At 39.8% G+C, this 19,627-nt stretch overlaps 1 protein-coding gene across 9 annotated transcripts in view; it reads right to left on the bottom strand.

The window, feature by feature from the left end:
* The window catches only part of CCDC91 (coiled-coil domain containing 91), a 348,558-nt gene that overhangs the window by 136,927 nt on the left and 192,004 nt on the right, over window positions 1-19,627 (bottom strand). For all 9 annotated transcript variants that reach the window (XM_054038852.1, XM_054038884.1, XM_054038837.1 and 6 more), the window contains one exon: window positions 13,450-13,557. In XM_054038852.1, coding sequence (XP_053894827.1) covers window positions 13,450-13,557 — 108 coding nt within the window. The remainder of the gene's footprint in view (window positions 1-13,449; window positions 13,558-19,627) is intronic.

Raw genomic sequence — 19,627 nt, 5'->3', positions numbered from 1 at the left:
CTTCCTTTTGTTTGTTTTAAACCTGCTGCCTATTAATTTCATTTGGTGACCCCTAGTTCTTGTGTTATGAGAAGTAGTAAACAACACTGCCTTATCTACTTTCTCTACACCAGTCATGATTTTATAGACCTCAATCATATTTCCCCTTATCCATCTCTTTTCCAAGCTGAAAAGTCCCAGTCTTATTAATCTCACCTCATACGAAAGCCGTTCCATACCCCTAATAATTTTTGTTGCCCTTTTCTAATTCCAATATATCTTTTTTCAGATGGAGTGACCATATCTGCACACAGTATTCAACTGTATATAGAGGAAACATGATATTTTCTGTTCTATTATCTATCCCTTCCTTAATTATTCCCAGCATTCTGTTCATTTTGTTGACTGCTGCTGCACATTGAGTGTATGTTTTCAGAGATGTATCCACAATGACTCCAAGATCTTTCTTGAGTGGTAACAGCTAATTTAGCCCACATCATTTTATATGTATAGTTGCGATTATGCTTTCCAATGTGCATTACTTTGCATTTATCAACATTAAATTTCATCTGCCATTTTGTTTCCCAGTCACCCAGTTCTGAGAGATCCTTTTGTAGCTCTTCGCAATCTGCTTGGGACTTAACTTGGGACTTGAGTAGTTTTGTATCATCTGCAAATGTTGCCACCTCACTGTTTACCCCCTTTTCCAGATCATTTATGAATATGTTGAAAGGACTGCTCCCAGAACACACCCCTGGGGGAGACCACTATTTACCTCTCCTTTCTGAAAACTGACCATTTATACCTACCCTTTGTTTCCTATCTTTTAACCAGTTACCAATCCATGAGAGCAACTTTCCTCTTATCCTGTGGCAACTTACTTTGCTTAATAACCTTTGGTTAGGGACCTTGTCAAAGGCTTTCTGAAAATCTAAGTACACTATATGCACTGGATCCCCCTTGTCCACATGCTTGTTGACCCCCTCAAAGAATTCTAGCAGATTGGTGAGAATCTTTACTAAAACCATGTTGACTCTTCCTCAACAAATTATGTTCATCTATATGTCTGACAATATTGTTCTTTATTATAGTTTCAATAGTTTGCCTGGTACTGAAATCAGGTTTACCATCCTGTAATTGCTGGGATCACCTTTGGAGCCCTTTTTAAAAAACAGGATCACATTAGCTATCCTCCAGTCATCTGCTACAGAAGCTGATTTAAATGATAGGCTACAGACTATAGTTAGTAGTTTTGTAATTTCACATTTGAGTTCCTTGCGAACTCTTGGGTGAATACCATCTGGTCCTGGTGACTTATTGCTGTTTAATGTATCAATTTGTTTCAAAACCTCCTCTAATGATACCTCAATTTGGGACAGTTCCTCAGATCTGTCACTTAAAAAGAATGGCTCCGATTTGAGACTCTCCCTCACATCCTCAGCTGTGAAGACCGATACAAAGAATTCATTTAGTTTCTTTGCAATGGCTTTATCATCCTTGAGTGCTCCTTTTGCACCTCGATCGTCCAATGGCCCCACTGATTGTTTAGCAGGCTTCCTGATTCTGATGTACTTAAAAAAAATTGCTATTACTTTTTGAGTCTTTGGCTAACTGTTCTTCAAATTATTTTTTGGTCTAATTGTATTTTTACACTTCATTTGCCAATGTTTATGCTCCTTTCTATTTTCCTCACTAGGATTTAACTTCCACTTTTTAAAGGATGCCTTTTTGCCTCTCGCTGCTTCTTTTACTTTGTTGTTTAGCCACAGTGGCTCTTTTTTGGTTCTCTATGTTTTTTAATTTGGGGTATACAATTAAGTTGAGCCTCTATTACGGTGTCTTTAAAAAGTTTCCACGCAGCTTGCAGAGATTTCACTTTTGGCACTGTACCCTTTAATTTCTGTTTAACAAACCTCCTCATTTTTGTGTAGTTCCCCTTTATGAAATTTAATGCTACAGTGTTGGGCCACTGTGGTGTTTTTCCTGCCACAGGGATATTAAATTTAATTATATTATGGTCACTATGACCAAGCGGTCCAGCTATATTCACCTCTTGGACCAGATCCTGTGCTCCACTTAGGACTAAATCAGAAATTGCCTCTCCTCTGGTGGGTTCCAGGACCAGCTACTCCAAGAAGCAGTCATTTAAGGTATTGTGACAGACCCAGACCGGTGGGGTACAGGAGTCTGGTAGAGGGCAAATATACTGGTCACTGGATGAGTAGTTTTCTGTTCCCTGAGTGACAAGAGCAGGGGCTGCACTAGAGTAATCAGGAACCTGCTAGAACCAGTTAAGGCAGGCAGGCTAATTAGGACACTTGGAGCCAATTAAGAAAAGCTGCTAGAATCAATTAAGGCAGACTAATCAGGGCACCTGGGTTTTAAAAGGAGCTCCCTTCAGTTTGTGGTGGGAATGTGAGGAGCTGGGAGCAAGAGGTGCAAGGAGCTGAGAGTGCGCTGCTGGAGGACTGAGGAGCACAAGCCTTATCAGACACCAGAAGGAAGGTCCTGTGGTGAGAATAAGGAAGGTGTTTGGAGGAGGCCATGGGGAGGTAGCCCAGGGAGTTGTAGCTGTCATGCAGCTGTTACAGGAGGCACTATATACAGCTGCAGTCCACAGGGCCCTGGGCTGGAACCCAGAGTAGAGGGCGGGCCTGGGTTCCCCCCAAACCTCCCAATTGACCTGGACTGTGGGTTCTCCCAGAGGGAAAGGTCTCTGGGCTGTTCCCCAAACCACATGGTGACTCTTTGAGGCAAGAAAATCTGCCAATAAGTGCAGGACCCACCAAGATAGAGGAGGAACTTTGTCACAGTGTCAAGAAACTATCTCTGCATCCTGTCCTGAGGTGACATGTATCCAGTCATAATGGGGATAATTGAAATCTCCCATTATTATTTATTATTATTATTATTGAGTTTTTTATTTTAATAGCTTCTCTCATCTCCCTGAGCATTTCACAGTCACTATCATCATCCTGGTCAGGTGATCAGTAACATACCCTTACCGCTATATTCTTATCATTAGAGCATGGAATTTCAGTCAAGAGAGATTATATAGTACAGTTTGAGTCATTTACAATTTTTGCTTCATTTGATTCTATGCTTTCTTTCGCATATAATGCCACACCCCCACCAGCACGACCTGTTGTACCCAGGTATTACTGTATCCCACTGATTATCCTCATTCCACCAAGTTTCTGTGATGCCTATTATATCAATATCCTCATTTAATATGAGGCACTCTGGTTCACCCATTTTATTATTTAGACTTCTAGCATTGGTATACAAGCACTTTAAAAACTTGTCTCCTTTTAGCTGTCTGCCATTACAAAATGTAATTGAATGGGATTCTTTTTTATTTGACTGTTTCTGATCAGACCCTGCCTGTATTTTATCATTTTCCATCCTCTTGCCTCACTAGGACACAGAGATTCTCTATTAATAGATCTTCCCCTAAGGGATGTCCAAACCATGTGCTCCTCCACACCTGTCGGCTTTCCCCCAGCCCTTAGTTTAAAAACTGCTCTACAACCTTTTTAATGCTAAGTGCCAGCAATCTGGTTCCATTTTGGTTTAGGTGGAGCCCATCCTTCCTGTATAGGCTTCCCCTTTCCCAAATATTTCCCCAGTTCCTAATAAATCTAAACCCCTCCTCCCGACACCATCATTTCATCCACGCATTGAGACTGCAGTTCTGCTTGTGTAACTGGCCTTGCGTGTGGAACTGGGAGCATCTCAGAGAATGCTACCATGGAGGTCCGGTACTTCAATCTCTTACATTTGGCCTCCAGGTCCTCTCTTCTATCCTTCCATATGTCATTGGTACCTACATGTACCACGACCACCAGCTTCTCCCCTGCACTACACAAGTCTATCTAGATGTCTCCAGAGATCTGCAACCTTCGCACTAGGCAGGCAAGTCACCATGCGGTTCTCCCAGCTATGTTTCTAATGATCAAATCGCCCATACTAATACCTGTCTCTTTCTAATAGCTGGAGTTCCCTTCCCTGGAGAGGTATCCTCAGTGCAAGAGGATACTACAACATCATCTAGAAGGAGGGTCCCAACTATGGGATTGTTTCCCTCTGCTCCAGTTAGATGCTCTCCTTCCCTGGGACTTTCATCCTCCTCAACAGCACAGACTGTCAGACCGGGGGTGGGACAGTTCTACTGTGTCTCGGAAAGTCTCATCTATGTACTTCTCTGTCTCCCTCAGCTCCTCCAGTTCAGCCACTCTGGTCTCCAAAGCCCATACACAGTCTCTGAGGGCCAGGAGCCCCTTGCACCGAATGCACACATACGCCACCTACCCATAGGGCAAGAAAATCATACATACTGCATTGGGTGCAATAAACTGGGTAACCCCCACTCTGTTGCTGGACTTCTGTCTGCCTTCTTTTTACTCCTGCAGCTGTTGTTGTTGTTTTGTTTATATCAAGGGGGTGTTTTGGTTTTTAAGTTTAAAGAATCTTGCTTGAGTTCTAGCCCCTGCTCACACTCCACCTGTAAACTCCCCTGCAAAACTCCCATTAGCTGCTCCTGTTCGCTAACTCCTGTGGTCGCTTAGAAGTGGGCTTTTTAAAGCCCTGGTCTCCCTGAATAGCCCCGCCCGCTGGTTAAGGGTTGATGGATGCTAAAAGGCTTAGGGATCACAGCCTCATTAAGAAGCTCTCAGCCTTGCCTAGCAGGCCACTAGGCTCAGCACACACACGGTCAGCACACAGTCCCACAAACAAACAGTCAGGTTTCACCCCCACTCTGAACTTTAGAGTGCAGATATGGGGACCTGCATGTGAACCCCTAAACTGAATTATCAGTTTAGATCTGGTTTTGCTGCCCCCCCCACCCCCCAAGTTCTAACTCCTTTCCCTGGGTAGCTTTGAGAGACTTCTTCACCAATTTCCTGGTGAACACCAATCCAACCCCTTGGATCTTAACACAAGGAGAATTTAACCATCCCCCCTTCTTTCCCCCACCAATTCCTGGTGAGTCCAGATCCAATTCCCTTGGATCTTAACACAAGAAAAAAATCAATCAGGTTCTTAAAAATAAGACTTTTAATTAAAGAAAAGAAAGGTAAAAGAAAACCCTCTGGTGGATAGCATAACAGCTGATCTCTCGGACAACAGATTCAAAACATAGAGGATGTTCCCCTGGGCAAAAACTTAGTTACACAAAAAATACCCTATTTGATTATTCCCTAATGCCCAAGACAAGTTACAAAGAAATAAACATAAACCTATTTATTTCCTTCACTAACACTCACTACTTGATAAGAGGCTGAATTCTGGAGCTTTCCCAGTCCGGTCGAAACTGAAACTAAACAAAGGAAAAAGAAGAACAGGAGTACTTGTGGCACCTTAGAGATTAACAAATTTATTAGAGCATAAGCTTTCGTGGACTACAGCCCACTTCTTAAGCTTATGCTCTAATAAATTTGTTAGTCTCTAAGGTGCCACAAGTACTCCTGTTCTTCTTTTTGCGGATACAGACTAACACGGCTGTTACTCTGAAACTAAACAAAGGAAACTTCCCTCCTTCCTTTTGAACCATCTTATCCCCCCATTGGTTCCTCTGGTCAGGTGTCAGCTAGGCTAGGTGAACTTCTTAATCCTTTACAGGTAAAAGAGGCATTAACCCTTAACTATCTGTTTATGACACAAACAAACAAACAAAGCAAACGGTATATTTCAGTCAAGCAGCAAGCACACCACAAACACAGATACACACACTACAGACAACCAAATTACCCCAACGGTCACGTAATCCCCACCCCTTAGTTAAGGGTTGAAGGGTGCTAAAAGGCTTAGGGATCTCAATTAGTTCTTCATTACTGCAATTTAGTTCCTTGAAAGTTTTTATTTACTCCCTAAAAAAGGCAATATATCCAAATGGAAAAAGCTAAGGGCGATAATCATAATAGGTTCCCCCTCACCAACACCCAAGCAGAAGAACATTTATCAAACTATCTAGATGCACCCCTTTTATTTATTATTGTTCCCTCGGCAGAATAGGGAAACAGGAGTAACATTAAGTCAAGTCAAAGTTTTAAAATAAAAATTAGGCTGGTAGGGGATCCTGGCCCTCTTTCTTTCACCCTCACCTCTGCAGCAACCAGGCTAAGTTTCTGCTCCAGGGATTCTCAACTTGCCCCAGGAGATGGGAGAGTTCCCCCTTTGGGGAGGAAAAGAGTGAGATGCAAACAGAGGGACAAAAAGTAGAAAATATTTTGTTGAAGGAAGAAGATTCTTTTCAATTATGATGGACAGTCCATTGGTTGGTTTTCTTTTCAAAAAGGTGATGTGAACCAACCAGGTTATAATCCATTTTTTGGAGCTGTTCTTCATGCAACATCTTTTCAGTGGTGTAAAGAGAAAACAGGGTATCTCTTCTATGGTTTCCTATTTGTAAAATGCACATCATTACTGGAGGTTTGTTTCCAGAAGCCACAGCCTATAAAATTGTGTGTAAATGTCTTGGGACATCCCAATTCCACTTGCAAAATATCAGTATAAAGCAACCAACGTGTACCTGCTTGGAACACATTTCTAGGGTCTCTGGTTTTGACATCCATAGATTGATGGGATTTTGTTTTTATTTTGTTTCTTTTTAAAGGTTCTGTACAGACCCTTCTGTTTGCTGAAGGTGAACGTTGGTTAATCTCATTGGTTAGCTTTACAGAGATGAGTATTTCTTCTCAGGTTGAAATTTCTGTATCAGCCACTTTTTTTCCCCCACCCAAATGTCTATTTTGTAATTTGCTTTGCTACATGCAAAAATCTCTCCACATTATCTGATATATTCAATCATCCAGCCCATCACACAGCTATATAAATGTTACTTGAGTTATCTGTTCCCCTTCGGTCTTAGCTTGGCTCAACACCAGAAGGTTGAAACAGCTGTATAAATCTTTAACCTCTACATTAGCACCTGTTTATTCTTTCTTCGATTATGAGGTTGGAATTGCTTGTGCTTATTTTTGTTGTGTGCCTTGGTGCACTTTTAAACAAGCACTTAAGTTTTTGGCTATTCAGGTTTATATTTTAGTCATGTTTGCCTTCAAGATATCACTTCACTTTAGCTTCAACACAACTTAAATGTTTTACAGCTTATGATACAATACACAAACACCTTTGATAACTCTGATGTTTATAAGTTAAGTATGTTAATTAAATTAACATTACTTATTTAAAATAAGAAATGTATTTTGTGACTATGGTCCCCTCACAAAGGATCGGTAATAAGGTAATTCAAGATATATGGGTGCCAAGGTATTATCAGTAATCTTTATATGCAATACAGTTTTTCATACTAATCCTTTCCCGCATATAAATGAAATCTCCAATGAAAAGGGATTTCTATGTCTTAAGTCTTGATTAGTCTATCAAATGTTAACTATCTTTACATATTATAATGTAAGCCAAATCAAAAAGAAAAAAGAAATCTTCATCCATTAATATAGATGTTTGTAGCAATTAGTTTGATTCTTTCTCAGTTTTAAAATCACCATCTACAAAGCACAGAAAACAACGTATGCATGTTTTACCAGGTTTTCAAGCCTATAATTCATAACTTCCATTATTTTAACATCACAAAACAGTGTCAATTAGAGGACTGGGTTGTGTTGTAGAGACGCATCAACCAGAAATTAGACTAACACAAATTCATTTCACATAATACACCAAACAATGGGGTTCTTTTGCTCAAAGAAGTTGATCTGTTTCCATATTTCACTTCATTCAATTACTTATTTCCTACCACTGCTTTCAACTTTAAGCATTTTGAGTGAAATATATTCATACACTGATGTTTGGTAACATTAAACAGTAACCATCACTTAGCAGTAATGATGAGCAGTTCTCACATTTTCTACAGCAGGGAATGAGAAATAACAACGTTAACACAGTTGAGACTGTAGACTGTAAAATAAGATGAGCTAGCCAGCTTTATATAGGACCATATTATCAGATACCCTTCCTACTTTCCAGAAATTTCCAGACTCTAGCAAACTGATTTTCAACTCCACTCTCTCTTGTCTTTTCAACTCACAATGACAGTCGATTCTACTTACTAGCTATGCAACTTTCACCAATCATTAGGGATTCTAACCACTCCCCTTTCCTTTTAGGTTTCCAGATAATGGTATATATTTGTTTCTTGACAGGCATAAAAATAAAAATGATGTTCTATCACTTTCCTTCTCAACTTTATTAAATACTTAATATTTTCATTCACAGATTGAGAGTCTAATGGAACCAGTAAGCTCTTTAAAACCAGACTGAACTTTTAGTTTGCTCACCACCAGTCTGCAATGCAATGTTTTTATAATTCCATTATTTCAGCAAGATCAGAAACATGCACTGAAGTATTACATATACTGTACCAGCAATAAAAATAAAAATGTAACAAACAATAAGGATATTTGTCATCATTTCTATGTAATGATACATGTTCCTCACCCCCTCATTTTTCCTTCCCTCACTCTTCTCCAAACAAGAACATAATACAGTTTGTTCTCTCATTTACAAATTCAGGAACATTCCAGCTAAACCTACGTTTTCCTCCCCAACGTCCCCACAATACTAACATCTTAAGTGATATCAGTGTAAAAGTATCAGCCTATAAAACTTTTTGTTACAACCATCTGACATTCAGTTCTCAATCTAGTTCCTTATGAATGGATTTTGGAAGGAACAACTCTAAGACAACCTTCAGTTTATCAGAGGCACTACCTTCCTACCACACTGTTGCTGCTTTATAAATAAATAAATAAATAAATAAATAGATCTTACATAGCACTTTTGATCCACAGATCACAAAGTTCTTTACAAAGGGGTAAGCATTATTATTGCCATTATTATCGGAGGTGAAGTGTCTTGCCCAAGGTCACAATTCTTTATACATACATATATATATATATACAGACACATATACATATACACACACACACTTTCAATTATATTTTATTTATATATGTGTGTGTGTGTATATCTATCGATCTCGATATCGACATACACACACACACATATATAAATAAAATATAATTGAAAGAGTTAAGGGAAAAAAGGGATATGCTCTTTTTTAGAGTCTAATCCTGCTCTTATTGAAGTCAGTGTTAAAATTTCCAGTGACTTCAGTTGGAGCTGTTTCAGACCTTTCTGTATGCATATGTAACTTGTATGCGTTGAGAGAATATAACCATGCTGTATAAATACGTAGTCCTGCTAATTATGTTTGCTGGGCACAAACGCATGTACAGGAAATACTATACACAAAAATAAAAAAAATTAAAACAAATAAACTTGATAATGGATAGAAACCACAGACATTCATGTCTCCCACAGGTCTTGAAAAAAAAAACTGATGAGTCAACAGCATTAGTGAATGTAAATGCTGTTTTACTAAAACTAACAACTATGATTCTCTAGTCTGTCCTCCTGCATAACACAGACCACAGAACTCCCCCAAAATAATTCCTAGAGCGCATCTTTTAGAAAAACATCCAATTTTGATATAAAAATTGCCTGTGAGGGAGAATCCACCATGACCCTTGTTAAGACATCCTAACGGTTAATTATGCTCACCATTAAAAAATTTATGCCTTATTTCCAGTTTGAATTCTAGCTTCAACTTCCAGCCATTGGATTCTGTTGCATCTTTCTCTGCCAGATTGCAGAGTGCATTATTAAATATTTGTTCCCCATGTAGATACTTACAGACACAAATCAAATAACCCATTAAGCTTTTCTTTGTTAAGAGAAATAGACTGAATTCTTTGAGACTATCACTCTAACGCAGTGGTTCCCAAACTGGGGTTCATGAACCCCTAGGGTTCATGAAATGTTACAGGGGGTTCTCGGGAAAAAATTCCCCAATGGCGGACAGAGCTGTCCTTAGGGATCCCTGGCAGCCCGGAGCCCCTGGACTTCCAAGAGCTAAGCAGATCAAAGCAAGCATATCTATCACACTGAGGAGATTTAAACATCAAGACTCCTTATAAGAAATGGAAAGAGAGGTGGATATTTTTTGCTCTTTTTAAAATTAAATAGGCAGCTAGTATTGTTTTTAAAATTATGATGAAGAACAAATTTAAGCTTTGTTGTAATGTGCGTTGTTTGCCTGGACTGCTCAAGACCTGAATGCTTATGTAGGAGGAACTCTGAGTTAGCTTCTTAAATACCTTCATGCTGTTTCACATCTGATACTCCTTGATGAAACATAGGAGCCTTGTCTTATAACAGGCTTATTCAAAGTGATACAAGCTACAAAAGTGAGATCTTGGAAGAGTATTACTGTTTTCATAATGTAATAAAAGTACTGTAATGATAAATAGACCTCTACCTCGATATAACGCTGTCCTCGGGAACCAAAAAATCTTACCGCGTTATAGATGAAACCGCATCGTATCGAACTTGCTTTGATCCACCGGAGTGCGCAGCCCCGCCCCGCACGGAGCACTGCTTTACTGCGTTCTATCCGAATTTGTGTTATATCAGGTTGTGTTATATTGGGGTAGAGGTGTAATAATAATAAATAGTGTGTAATAAGCATGTCATAAAAACAAATTTTATCCTTCCAAGATCACTGCTTTTATAATTTATACTCCGGTAAAGGAGAAAATCCCTGGAAATATTCATTTTTAGGAGGGGGTTTGTGAGAATTGACATTTTTGTGAAAGGGGTTCACAAGTTGTTAAAGTTTGGGAACCACTGCTCTAAGGCAAGGGTTCTCACAACAAATTTTTTGGTGACCTCAGAGTGCGGCCACCAACTCTTGCTGGTGGCCGCACTGACACTTTTTCCCCTAAAATATTTAACTAACTTTAGGAAAAACAAATAAATATGCATGTATACACACCCAGATCATTGTAATTTATTTATGTAGGGCTCAATAAAAATAATGCTGTGAAAAGTGATATTTGTATTTTTGTTAATATCACTTTTCACAGCAAGTTCTGGCAAATTAAGACCTGGATGGAGGGGTGGGAGATGAGGCAGCAGAGGCCAGGGGCAATGGATGATGGGCCTGCTACCACATGGTCTGAGATGTGGGTTGGCACTGGTGCCCAGGGCCAGCACTCACGAGAGCTTAGGGTCAGTGCCTGCAGTTGCGTGGCCAGGGCTGGGAATCAGCACCCACTGCCATACAGCTGGGGATCAGTACCCAGAGCTGGCGCCTGCTGCTATGTGACTGGGGCCGGGGGTCGGCACCCAGGGTTGATGCTTGGGATCTGCGCCCGCTGCTGCACAGCCGGGGCTAGGAGTCCATGTTCTGAGCCAGCACCTGCCGGAACCTGGGGTTGGTGCCCGCTGCTGCATGACCGGGGATGGGGATCTGCACCCAGGGCCGTCGCCTGGGGCTGGGGATCTGCACCCATGGCCAGCACCTGCTGGAACCCAGGGTAAACATCCAGGAACAGTGTCCGGGGTCAGTGGCCAGGGCTGGTGGTTGGAGTGTGCAGCTGGGGGTTGGTTGCCGCCGAGGCTTGGGGCTGGCACTAGGGGTTTGCGCCTGCTGCTGCATGGTCAGGGCTAAGGGTTGGCATCCAAAGCCAGCACCCACTGGAGCCCAAGGCCAGCATCGGGGATCTGCACCCAGAACCGGCAGCTGCTGGAGCTCAGGGTCGGCGCTTGGGGTTGGAACGCATGGACGGTGATCAGCACCTGGTAGAGAACTCACCTTGCTCCTTCAACATTGTGCCCCACCTGTCTCCGGAGATGGGCAGAGTGGCACATTCAGGAGCAACAGGGAGGGAGGGGGTGGGGCAGACGCTTTGCCACACACCCCCCCGCCCACACACACATCACCACACAGGAAGCTGTCATGGTCACAGGGAAAATCCCCTGGTGGCTGCATTTGAGAAATGGTGCTCTAAGACAAGTTTTCTAATTTCCATCACAGAATTTCAGTGTTTGTTTGCTTTCATCCCCTCACTTTAGTACTTATTCTGCACACACTACTATTACCATTAGGGATGGTAAAAACATGCTTGAATTAAATAAGAACTGATGAGAACTACCACAACAAACTAGAGGTGATCCTTTTCTAAGGTTCAAAACACACACACACACACACACACACACACACACACAAACAAACTTCCTGGTTTGATGCTTCTTTCCACTTCCTGGTATGAGATGGAAACATCAGATATGATAGCAATATTTCTGACCCAACTGGAATCAAGAAGTATCAACAATGTTACAAGAAAGCCTATTCTCACAGAATTTCCAGCTTTTCCGAGGTTCATCTAGCCCTAATACTCAACAATAATATATTAAATCAGCAGTGCAACGATTGTGGATACTGTGACAGAAAAAGGCAAAACATTTCATAAAAAAGGTTGAATCCATTTTAGTATATTTTTAGGCAGAGCTGTAGGGCATGCATTCAAGAGCGCTGTAGTTCTGTGCAATGTGCCCCTTGTCCAAGGATGAATTACTTTTTCCAAAGTACTGTGTACCTTTCCATTATACTATTTACACAGATGACTACATGCTTGTAGCAAACTCTTCAGCTGATATGGTCATAACAGGGAGACGGTTGTAAAATACCTGAGAGAATGCTGAAATTAATCAACTAAATATCCAATTATCTTTACCTTTCTGTATTATACTGTGAAATAATATTGCATGCGTACATTACCTATATTTAGGTCTTTAATTTACCATCACACACAAATGAAAAACGAAAACCAAAAAACTTCTACTAGTCATTTTAGAAGAATTGTTCCTAGCAGTACAAACAACCTGAGAATGCCTTTTCAAGATTAGCCAACAGAAAATTTTATATTTATACCTTATGTATAGAGTTTATTTGGTAAATAATTTAAATAAACTCAAGCGAGACTTTGCCAATAATAAAACAAGTTCCAAAAGTTTAAACAATCATTAGACCATTAACATGGACCAGCAGGTTTAAATACTTGTTGTATAATCTTCTTTTTATCATTGATGTCATATTAATTGCAATGATTTCACTGAAATAAAAATAGATTTGGACGGTAGCTGTTAGAATGATCATTTTAGAAGTTGCATCACGCATTTATTTGTGACTGTTTCATAGAAATCTGATCTTTGCTTGCAGTCCATTATAGTAAATAAAATTCAGGCTTAAGAAATATTGAATCTTTTCTTTTCAGCTATATAAAAGTATACAGTTAATAAAGGAATAAATCTTACACCCCAAGCTTCCTTCTCTTTGGTGCTGTGTCACTCTGGGATCTTGGTTAAGCCATAATGCACATTTGGGCCCTAATGAGTTAGGAGGTATGGTTAGGTTCCCATCTCTTTTTGCCTGTAATTATTGTTATCCCAAGGATATTATACTGAAGACTGATGTTTTGTGATGATTTTTTTCAACACAAACAAAACAGAAACTGAATGAAAATCATAACGCTTTTTGTAGCGCAAAACACATTCATATAGTCTATGAACATGTGTATCTGTGTGGACAAGTGCTTGTATTACCTGAGCATTCAGCAGTTCCTCACACTTGTATGAGTGTTTTTCAATTGCAGCTACGTACTGTTTTTCAATGGCCTCTTCTTGCTTCTGAACTGTAGACTGCAATAGTGCCTGGAAACAAATACAGCAGACCAATTTCAAAACAGAAGACACACTTGAGTGTTTTTGACACACTGCAAATTAACTAACTTTTGTATATAACTGAAATCTGATATTCAGCTGCACCCACAGAACAGAGATGTGCAACTACTGAAGTACTTTTCTATATAACACTACTTTTCATTTTTAGATATACATCTTTCTTTAGCCAGGATTATATTTTTTGGCTCTCATGTTTCCTACACACACACCTTTTGCATAAAAGAAGGCAACTCACAGAAGAAGATAGAGAGGGTGAGTAGTCCTGTTAAACATACTCAGTTTAGTGGGACCACACAAGATGAGAAGCATATGAAAGCTGCTGAGAAAAAAAAAAAAAAAAAAGCCAGACATATTTCACTGGCTGACAAAACTCCACATCCTCTTGGCACACTGTAAGATCCCATGGGCCAAGCATGATCTTCACAACCACAACTCAACTAAAAGCAGATGGAAATTCTGAGTAGTTTAAAACATAAAAGCAATGCCCCCCCAGGAAGTTCACACTCTGATGTGAAGAGGTGGAAGTCAAAGTGTGGAAAAGTCAAAGTGCCAAGACAATATTAAAAAGATAATAAAATTAGGGATATTATACAGATATTTGATCTCAGCCGTGCAAAGATTAAAGAATCTATATGCAAAGGGAAAAAACTAAAATAGATAACAAGAGTAGCCAAATCACCATTTGTAGGAATTACATCCACTTACTTTCTTTAAGATGATGCTGGTATTTTTACCTTCACTTCACATACTCCTGTGCTATACATGTTTTCAATAGTATATGCTATTTATATGTCCCTTCTTTCTAGAATATGTACTGTACTATTTATACTCACAACGGCAAATTCTATTTTTAAATAGTAATCTGTGTATTAAACTACTTGCAATTACAATGTAAGTTAAAATAGACTTAAAATGTATAGAAAACAGATTTTTGGCACACATATGCAGAGAAGCAAAAAAGGCCAAATTATTTAGATATGTTTGTTTTGAAAATAAGTTTGCTTGCTGGGAAACAATACACATTAAATAAGACGTTGAATAAATGCAAAAAACCGTGGGACAAAAATATTTGTACAGCTTTTGGTCTATCTTCCAACATTTTCCAATAATTAGCTTTGTTTTGCAAACATTACTGTTCTTCAGGATGACTACTGCTGTAACTCAGTAGCAGTTTTACTGAAGCAAAAGAAAAAAAATACTTGTAAATTAAAAAAAGTGACAGATGGTGCTCGACATGAGGTTTAATCAAAAGGCAAGAATAAGTTTACTGGCTTTTCCACTGGCTTATGCTTGTCTTTAAATGTAAAGGTTGTTTTGCAGATTGTTTGTTCATCTTCTGCATTCATACAAATTCAGACAATCACAAAAACTTACTCCTCAAGACTCCAATTTATGCCTGAAAAACTCACAAAAGTCTACTTTATTTGGGGTAAAATCCCATAATGAATACATTCAAATGGATATATACCAATGAGAAACCTTATTCAAGGGCTTAGTACAGGAACAGAATGTCAGTTCTAACATTCTGCGTTTTTAACCTCTGGACTAATGTTATAAGAATTGTTAGAATTAATTTATGAAGTACATTAAAACATAAAAGGTATAAAAGCAAAGATAAATATAAAGAGTCAAATTCTTCTCTAACTGAAGTCAACAGGAGAGACCCAATTGACTTCAACAAGTGCAGGATGTGGTCCTAAATAAGGTTCCTCTCTTACCCCCAAACCGTGCCTTCTAGTGCAGGTTCAGCTGAATACTCTTCAGTATGTAGGAGCTAATAGAGTTCCCATGTAAATTATTTAACCAGTGGCCTAAGTCTATTTTCAGTAGCTGTCATTGAAAACAAAACCGGAAGTATTAGACTGCAAAAAGTAACAACCCACCATATATATTTTTTTTAAACACAATGGAAAGTTATTATATGTTCTGATAATAAAGTAACTGTCTCTTTTAGGACTGATTTTATCAAGAATCTCAAGAGTGTGATTTTAAACACATACAAGGAGTCAAAATATAATTTCTAAAGACAATTTGGAAAAATGATTTTGGGGGATGTGTTCTACTCATAAGAGAATACACTAGCATTACATTACACTCAATTTAGCCTTGTGGGAATGATCACAATTGTTAGTATCAGTAAATAAGGAAGTTTATTCAATAAAATATTAATTCTACTTCTTCTTTAATTTAAAAGATGGCACAGAAATATGGCATTAGACCACATACGACAGTTGTATCTTGCCCTGCCCCCAAATGATATAGGCTGTTGTAAGACATCCCTCCCCATAGTATGTAGATTGCAGTCTTCTACTTTGTAATTTATCTCTGTTAAAGAAGTTGCATAAAGATAAAAAGTGCCAGGAAATACTATGAATTCTGTGATGAAACTTAAAACTTTATAAAAATTAGATGTTTCCCATCATATATTAGTTTACAGACAGAGACTGATAGATAGATAGATATAGTAGGCGCTCAGATACTACAATGTTCATGGTCTATAGTGTCAAAGTGGAAAGAATATACCCCCTCTGTATGCTCCTGAAAAGCCCAAAGTTTAAACATTTTAGCATCAAACTCTTTGCCTGACCATCTTATGTAATTATATAGAAACGTGCCACAATGATCCTTTAAGGCTTGCATCATCTTGGAATGGTAGTCTTTTGTACTAAAGGTATTCATTGGCTTGGTGAGATGAATATAGAGTGCACATATAGAACTGTCTATAGCTTCAACACATTAATGCAGCTATGCTTCCTGAAATCGCTAAAAGAACTCAAGCACAATTCAATCATAAACCACAGTAATACTTGATATTAGAGCTGTCAAGTGATTAATAAAAGTAATTGTGATTAATCACACAATTAAAAAATTAATCACGATTAATCACATTGTTAAACAATAATAGAATACCATTTATTTAAATATTTTTGGATGTTTTCTACATTTTCAAATATATTGATTTAAATTACCACACAATACAAAGCGTACAGGGCTCACTTTATATTTATTTTTATTGAAAATATTTGCACTATAAAAAACAACAAAAAAAATGTATTTTTCAATTCACCTAAGTACTGTAGTGCAATCTCTTTATCATGAAAGTTGAACTTACAAATGTAGATACAAAAAAAACTACATTCAAAAATAAACCAAATGTAAAAAACTTTAGAGCCTTCAAGTCCACTCAGTCCTACTTCTTGTTCAGCCAAACGCTCAAACAAACGAGTTTGTTTACATTTGCAGGCGATAACGCTGCCTGCTTCTTGTTTACAATATCACCTGAAAGCCAGAACAGGCATTTGCATGGCATTGTTGTAGCCAGCGTCACAAGATATATACGTGCCAGATGCACTAAAGATTCATACGTCCTTTCATGTTTCAACCACCATTCCAGAGGACATACATCCATGCTGATGACAGGTTCTGATCAATAACGATCCAAAGCAGAGTAGACCGATGCATGTTCATTTTCATCATCTGGATCAGAGGCCACAAGCAGGAGGTTGATTTTCGTTTTTGGTGGTTCGGTTCTGTAGTTTTCGCATCAGAGCGTTGCTCTTTTAAGACTTCTGAAAGCATGCTCCACACCTCGTCCCGCTCAGATTTGGAAGGCATTTTGGATTCTTAAACCTTGGGTCGAGTGCTATAGCTATCTTTAAAAATTTCACTTTGGTACCTTCTTTGCATTTTGTCAAATCTGCACTGAAAGTGTTCTTAAAACGAACAACATGTGCTGGGTCATCATTCAAGCAGGGCCAGTACATCCACTAGGCAAACTAGGTGGCCGCCTAGGGCGCCAAGATTTGAGGGCGCCAAAAAGCGGTGCCCAAAATGTCTGGGATGCTCACCCGGCGCCAGCTAAATGTGTAACTCTCTTCCCGCCGCTGTGTGAGGGGGCGCTGAGGCTTTGATCAGCTCCGTCCGGCTGGGCGGGAAGTTATGTCATTCCTCCTCCGGCCGCTGGGGGCGCTGTGCTGCTCCCCTGCTGCTCTGGCTCTTCCCCAGGGCCCTGCCCCTGCTCAGCTCCCCCTGCCCCCTCTCCTCTGAGCTCTGCAGCAGGGCCAGGGCTGCATTCACCGGCGGCAGGAAGTACAGAGACCCGGCCCCAGCCGTGCGGACGGTGAGTGCTGGGGGGTGGTTCTACCCTGCCCCCCAAGCCACACCCGACCCCCCAGAGGCCTGCCCCCCCGGAAGACGCCCCCCCATTCCCCACATGGAGGCTTGGCATAAGGCCACAGAATATTTAGGGACGGCCCTGGTACCCACCACCCTGCCCTCAGCCAGCCCCACACTCCCATCTCCAGCCAGCCCTGCCGCACCTTCGTGTCCAAAGCCAGACAGCCCCACACCCCCGTCTCCAGCCAACCCCGCACCCCATCTCCAACCAGCTCCACATCCCCTGCCCTGCCCGAAGCCAGCCAAGCCCCACACATCCCCGTCTCCAGCCAACCCCTGCCCCAGGCTAGCCAGCCCCACACCCTGTCAGGTTATTCATTTATTTTCATTAAATATGTAGTCTAATTAAATTAATAATTTTTCAAGCCAAATATGTATTAATTTTAATGAACAATGCCGTATTATGTAGTATTCATTTTTGAAAGTTTATAATAAGCGATGCTCCGGGGAGAAGGGTGGGGATGGGAGGCACAAGGTGGAAGTTTCGCCTCGGGCGCAAAATATCCTTGCACCGGCCCTGCATCCAAGACTGCTATAACATGAAATATATGGCAGAATGTGGGTAAAACAGAGCAGGAGACATACAATTCTCTCCCAAGAAGTTCAGTCACAAATTTCATTAACACTTTTTTAAACAGGCGTCATCAGCATGGAAGCATGTCCTCTGGAATGGTGGCTGAAGCATGAAGGGGCATACAAATGTTTATTATATCTGGCACATAAATAACTTGCAATGCTTGATACAAAAGTGCCATGCGAACGCCTGTTCTCACTTTCAGGTGACATTGTAAATAAGAATCGGGCAACATTATTTCCTGTAAATGTAAACAAACTTGTTTGTCTTAGTGACTGGCTGAACAAGAAGTAGGACTGAGTGGACTTGTAGGCTCTAAAATTTTACATGGTTTTGTTTTTGAGTGCAGTTAAGTAAAAAAAAAAATCTACATTTGTAAGTTACACTTTCACGATAAAGAGATCGTACTACTGTTCTTGCATGAGGTGAATTGAAAAATACATACTATTTCTTTTGTTTATCATTTTTACAGTGCAAATATTTGTAATAAAAATAATACAAAGTGAGCACTGTACACTTTATATTCTGGGCTGTAATTAAAATCAATACAGTTGAAAAATATAGAAAAATATCGAAAAATATTTAATAAGTTTCAATTGGTATTCTACTGTTTAACAATGTGATTAAAACTGCGATTAATCACGGTTAATTTATTTGAGTTAGTCGGTTGAGTTAACTGCAATTAACTGATATCAAGCCCTACTTGATATATTTAAATGCATACTTGCAGCACAACAGTACCAACCTCAAATTTGTGCCCTATTGACCAAAAATAATTTGGGGTAGCCAGCTTTGATAGTCTAAACTCCCATTTTCCACAATGGATGAAGCTCTCATCCTGGTGGCCTAACACTGATGGTGAGGACAGCCCTCCACTTTGACCCATCTCAAGTCTCATGGACAACTCTTTTTCATCAATCTGTTGTCACTGTCTTGATGTAAAAGTGACACTCCACTAGTGATATTTTTCTTCCAATAGCTCACAGTCAGTTAGGCCATGGGTAGAGGAGAATGGAGCCCCACAAACAACTGCAGCATGCAGTACTGGTCTCAGTTTCTGGCTCTCCACATGTATTGTCAGACCCCTTCTAGTACCTCTCCTGTGCTGCATGAGATCCTGAAAACTAATCTTCAAGTGCCTTTAGTAGATTTTTTTTTTTTAACCAAAGCTGAACTCTGGCTGTTTAGCCTGGTCTTCATTAGGAAAATATGGAACAGAAATAGCTTCCCAGTGAGTTATAAGAGCTTTTCTTTTTCTCTCATAATTCCCTCGGACTCCTAAAATCTTTT

This window comes from Malaclemys terrapin, chromosome 1 (genome assembly GCF_027887155.1).
Source record: "Malaclemys terrapin pileata isolate rMalTer1 chromosome 1, rMalTer1.hap1, whole genome shotgun sequence".
Taxonomy (NCBI): Eukaryota; Metazoa; Chordata; order Testudines; family Emydidae; genus Malaclemys; species Malaclemys terrapin.
The sequence above is the reverse complement of the archived record's forward strand: the minus strand, read 5'-3'. Positions and strand labels throughout refer to the sequence as shown.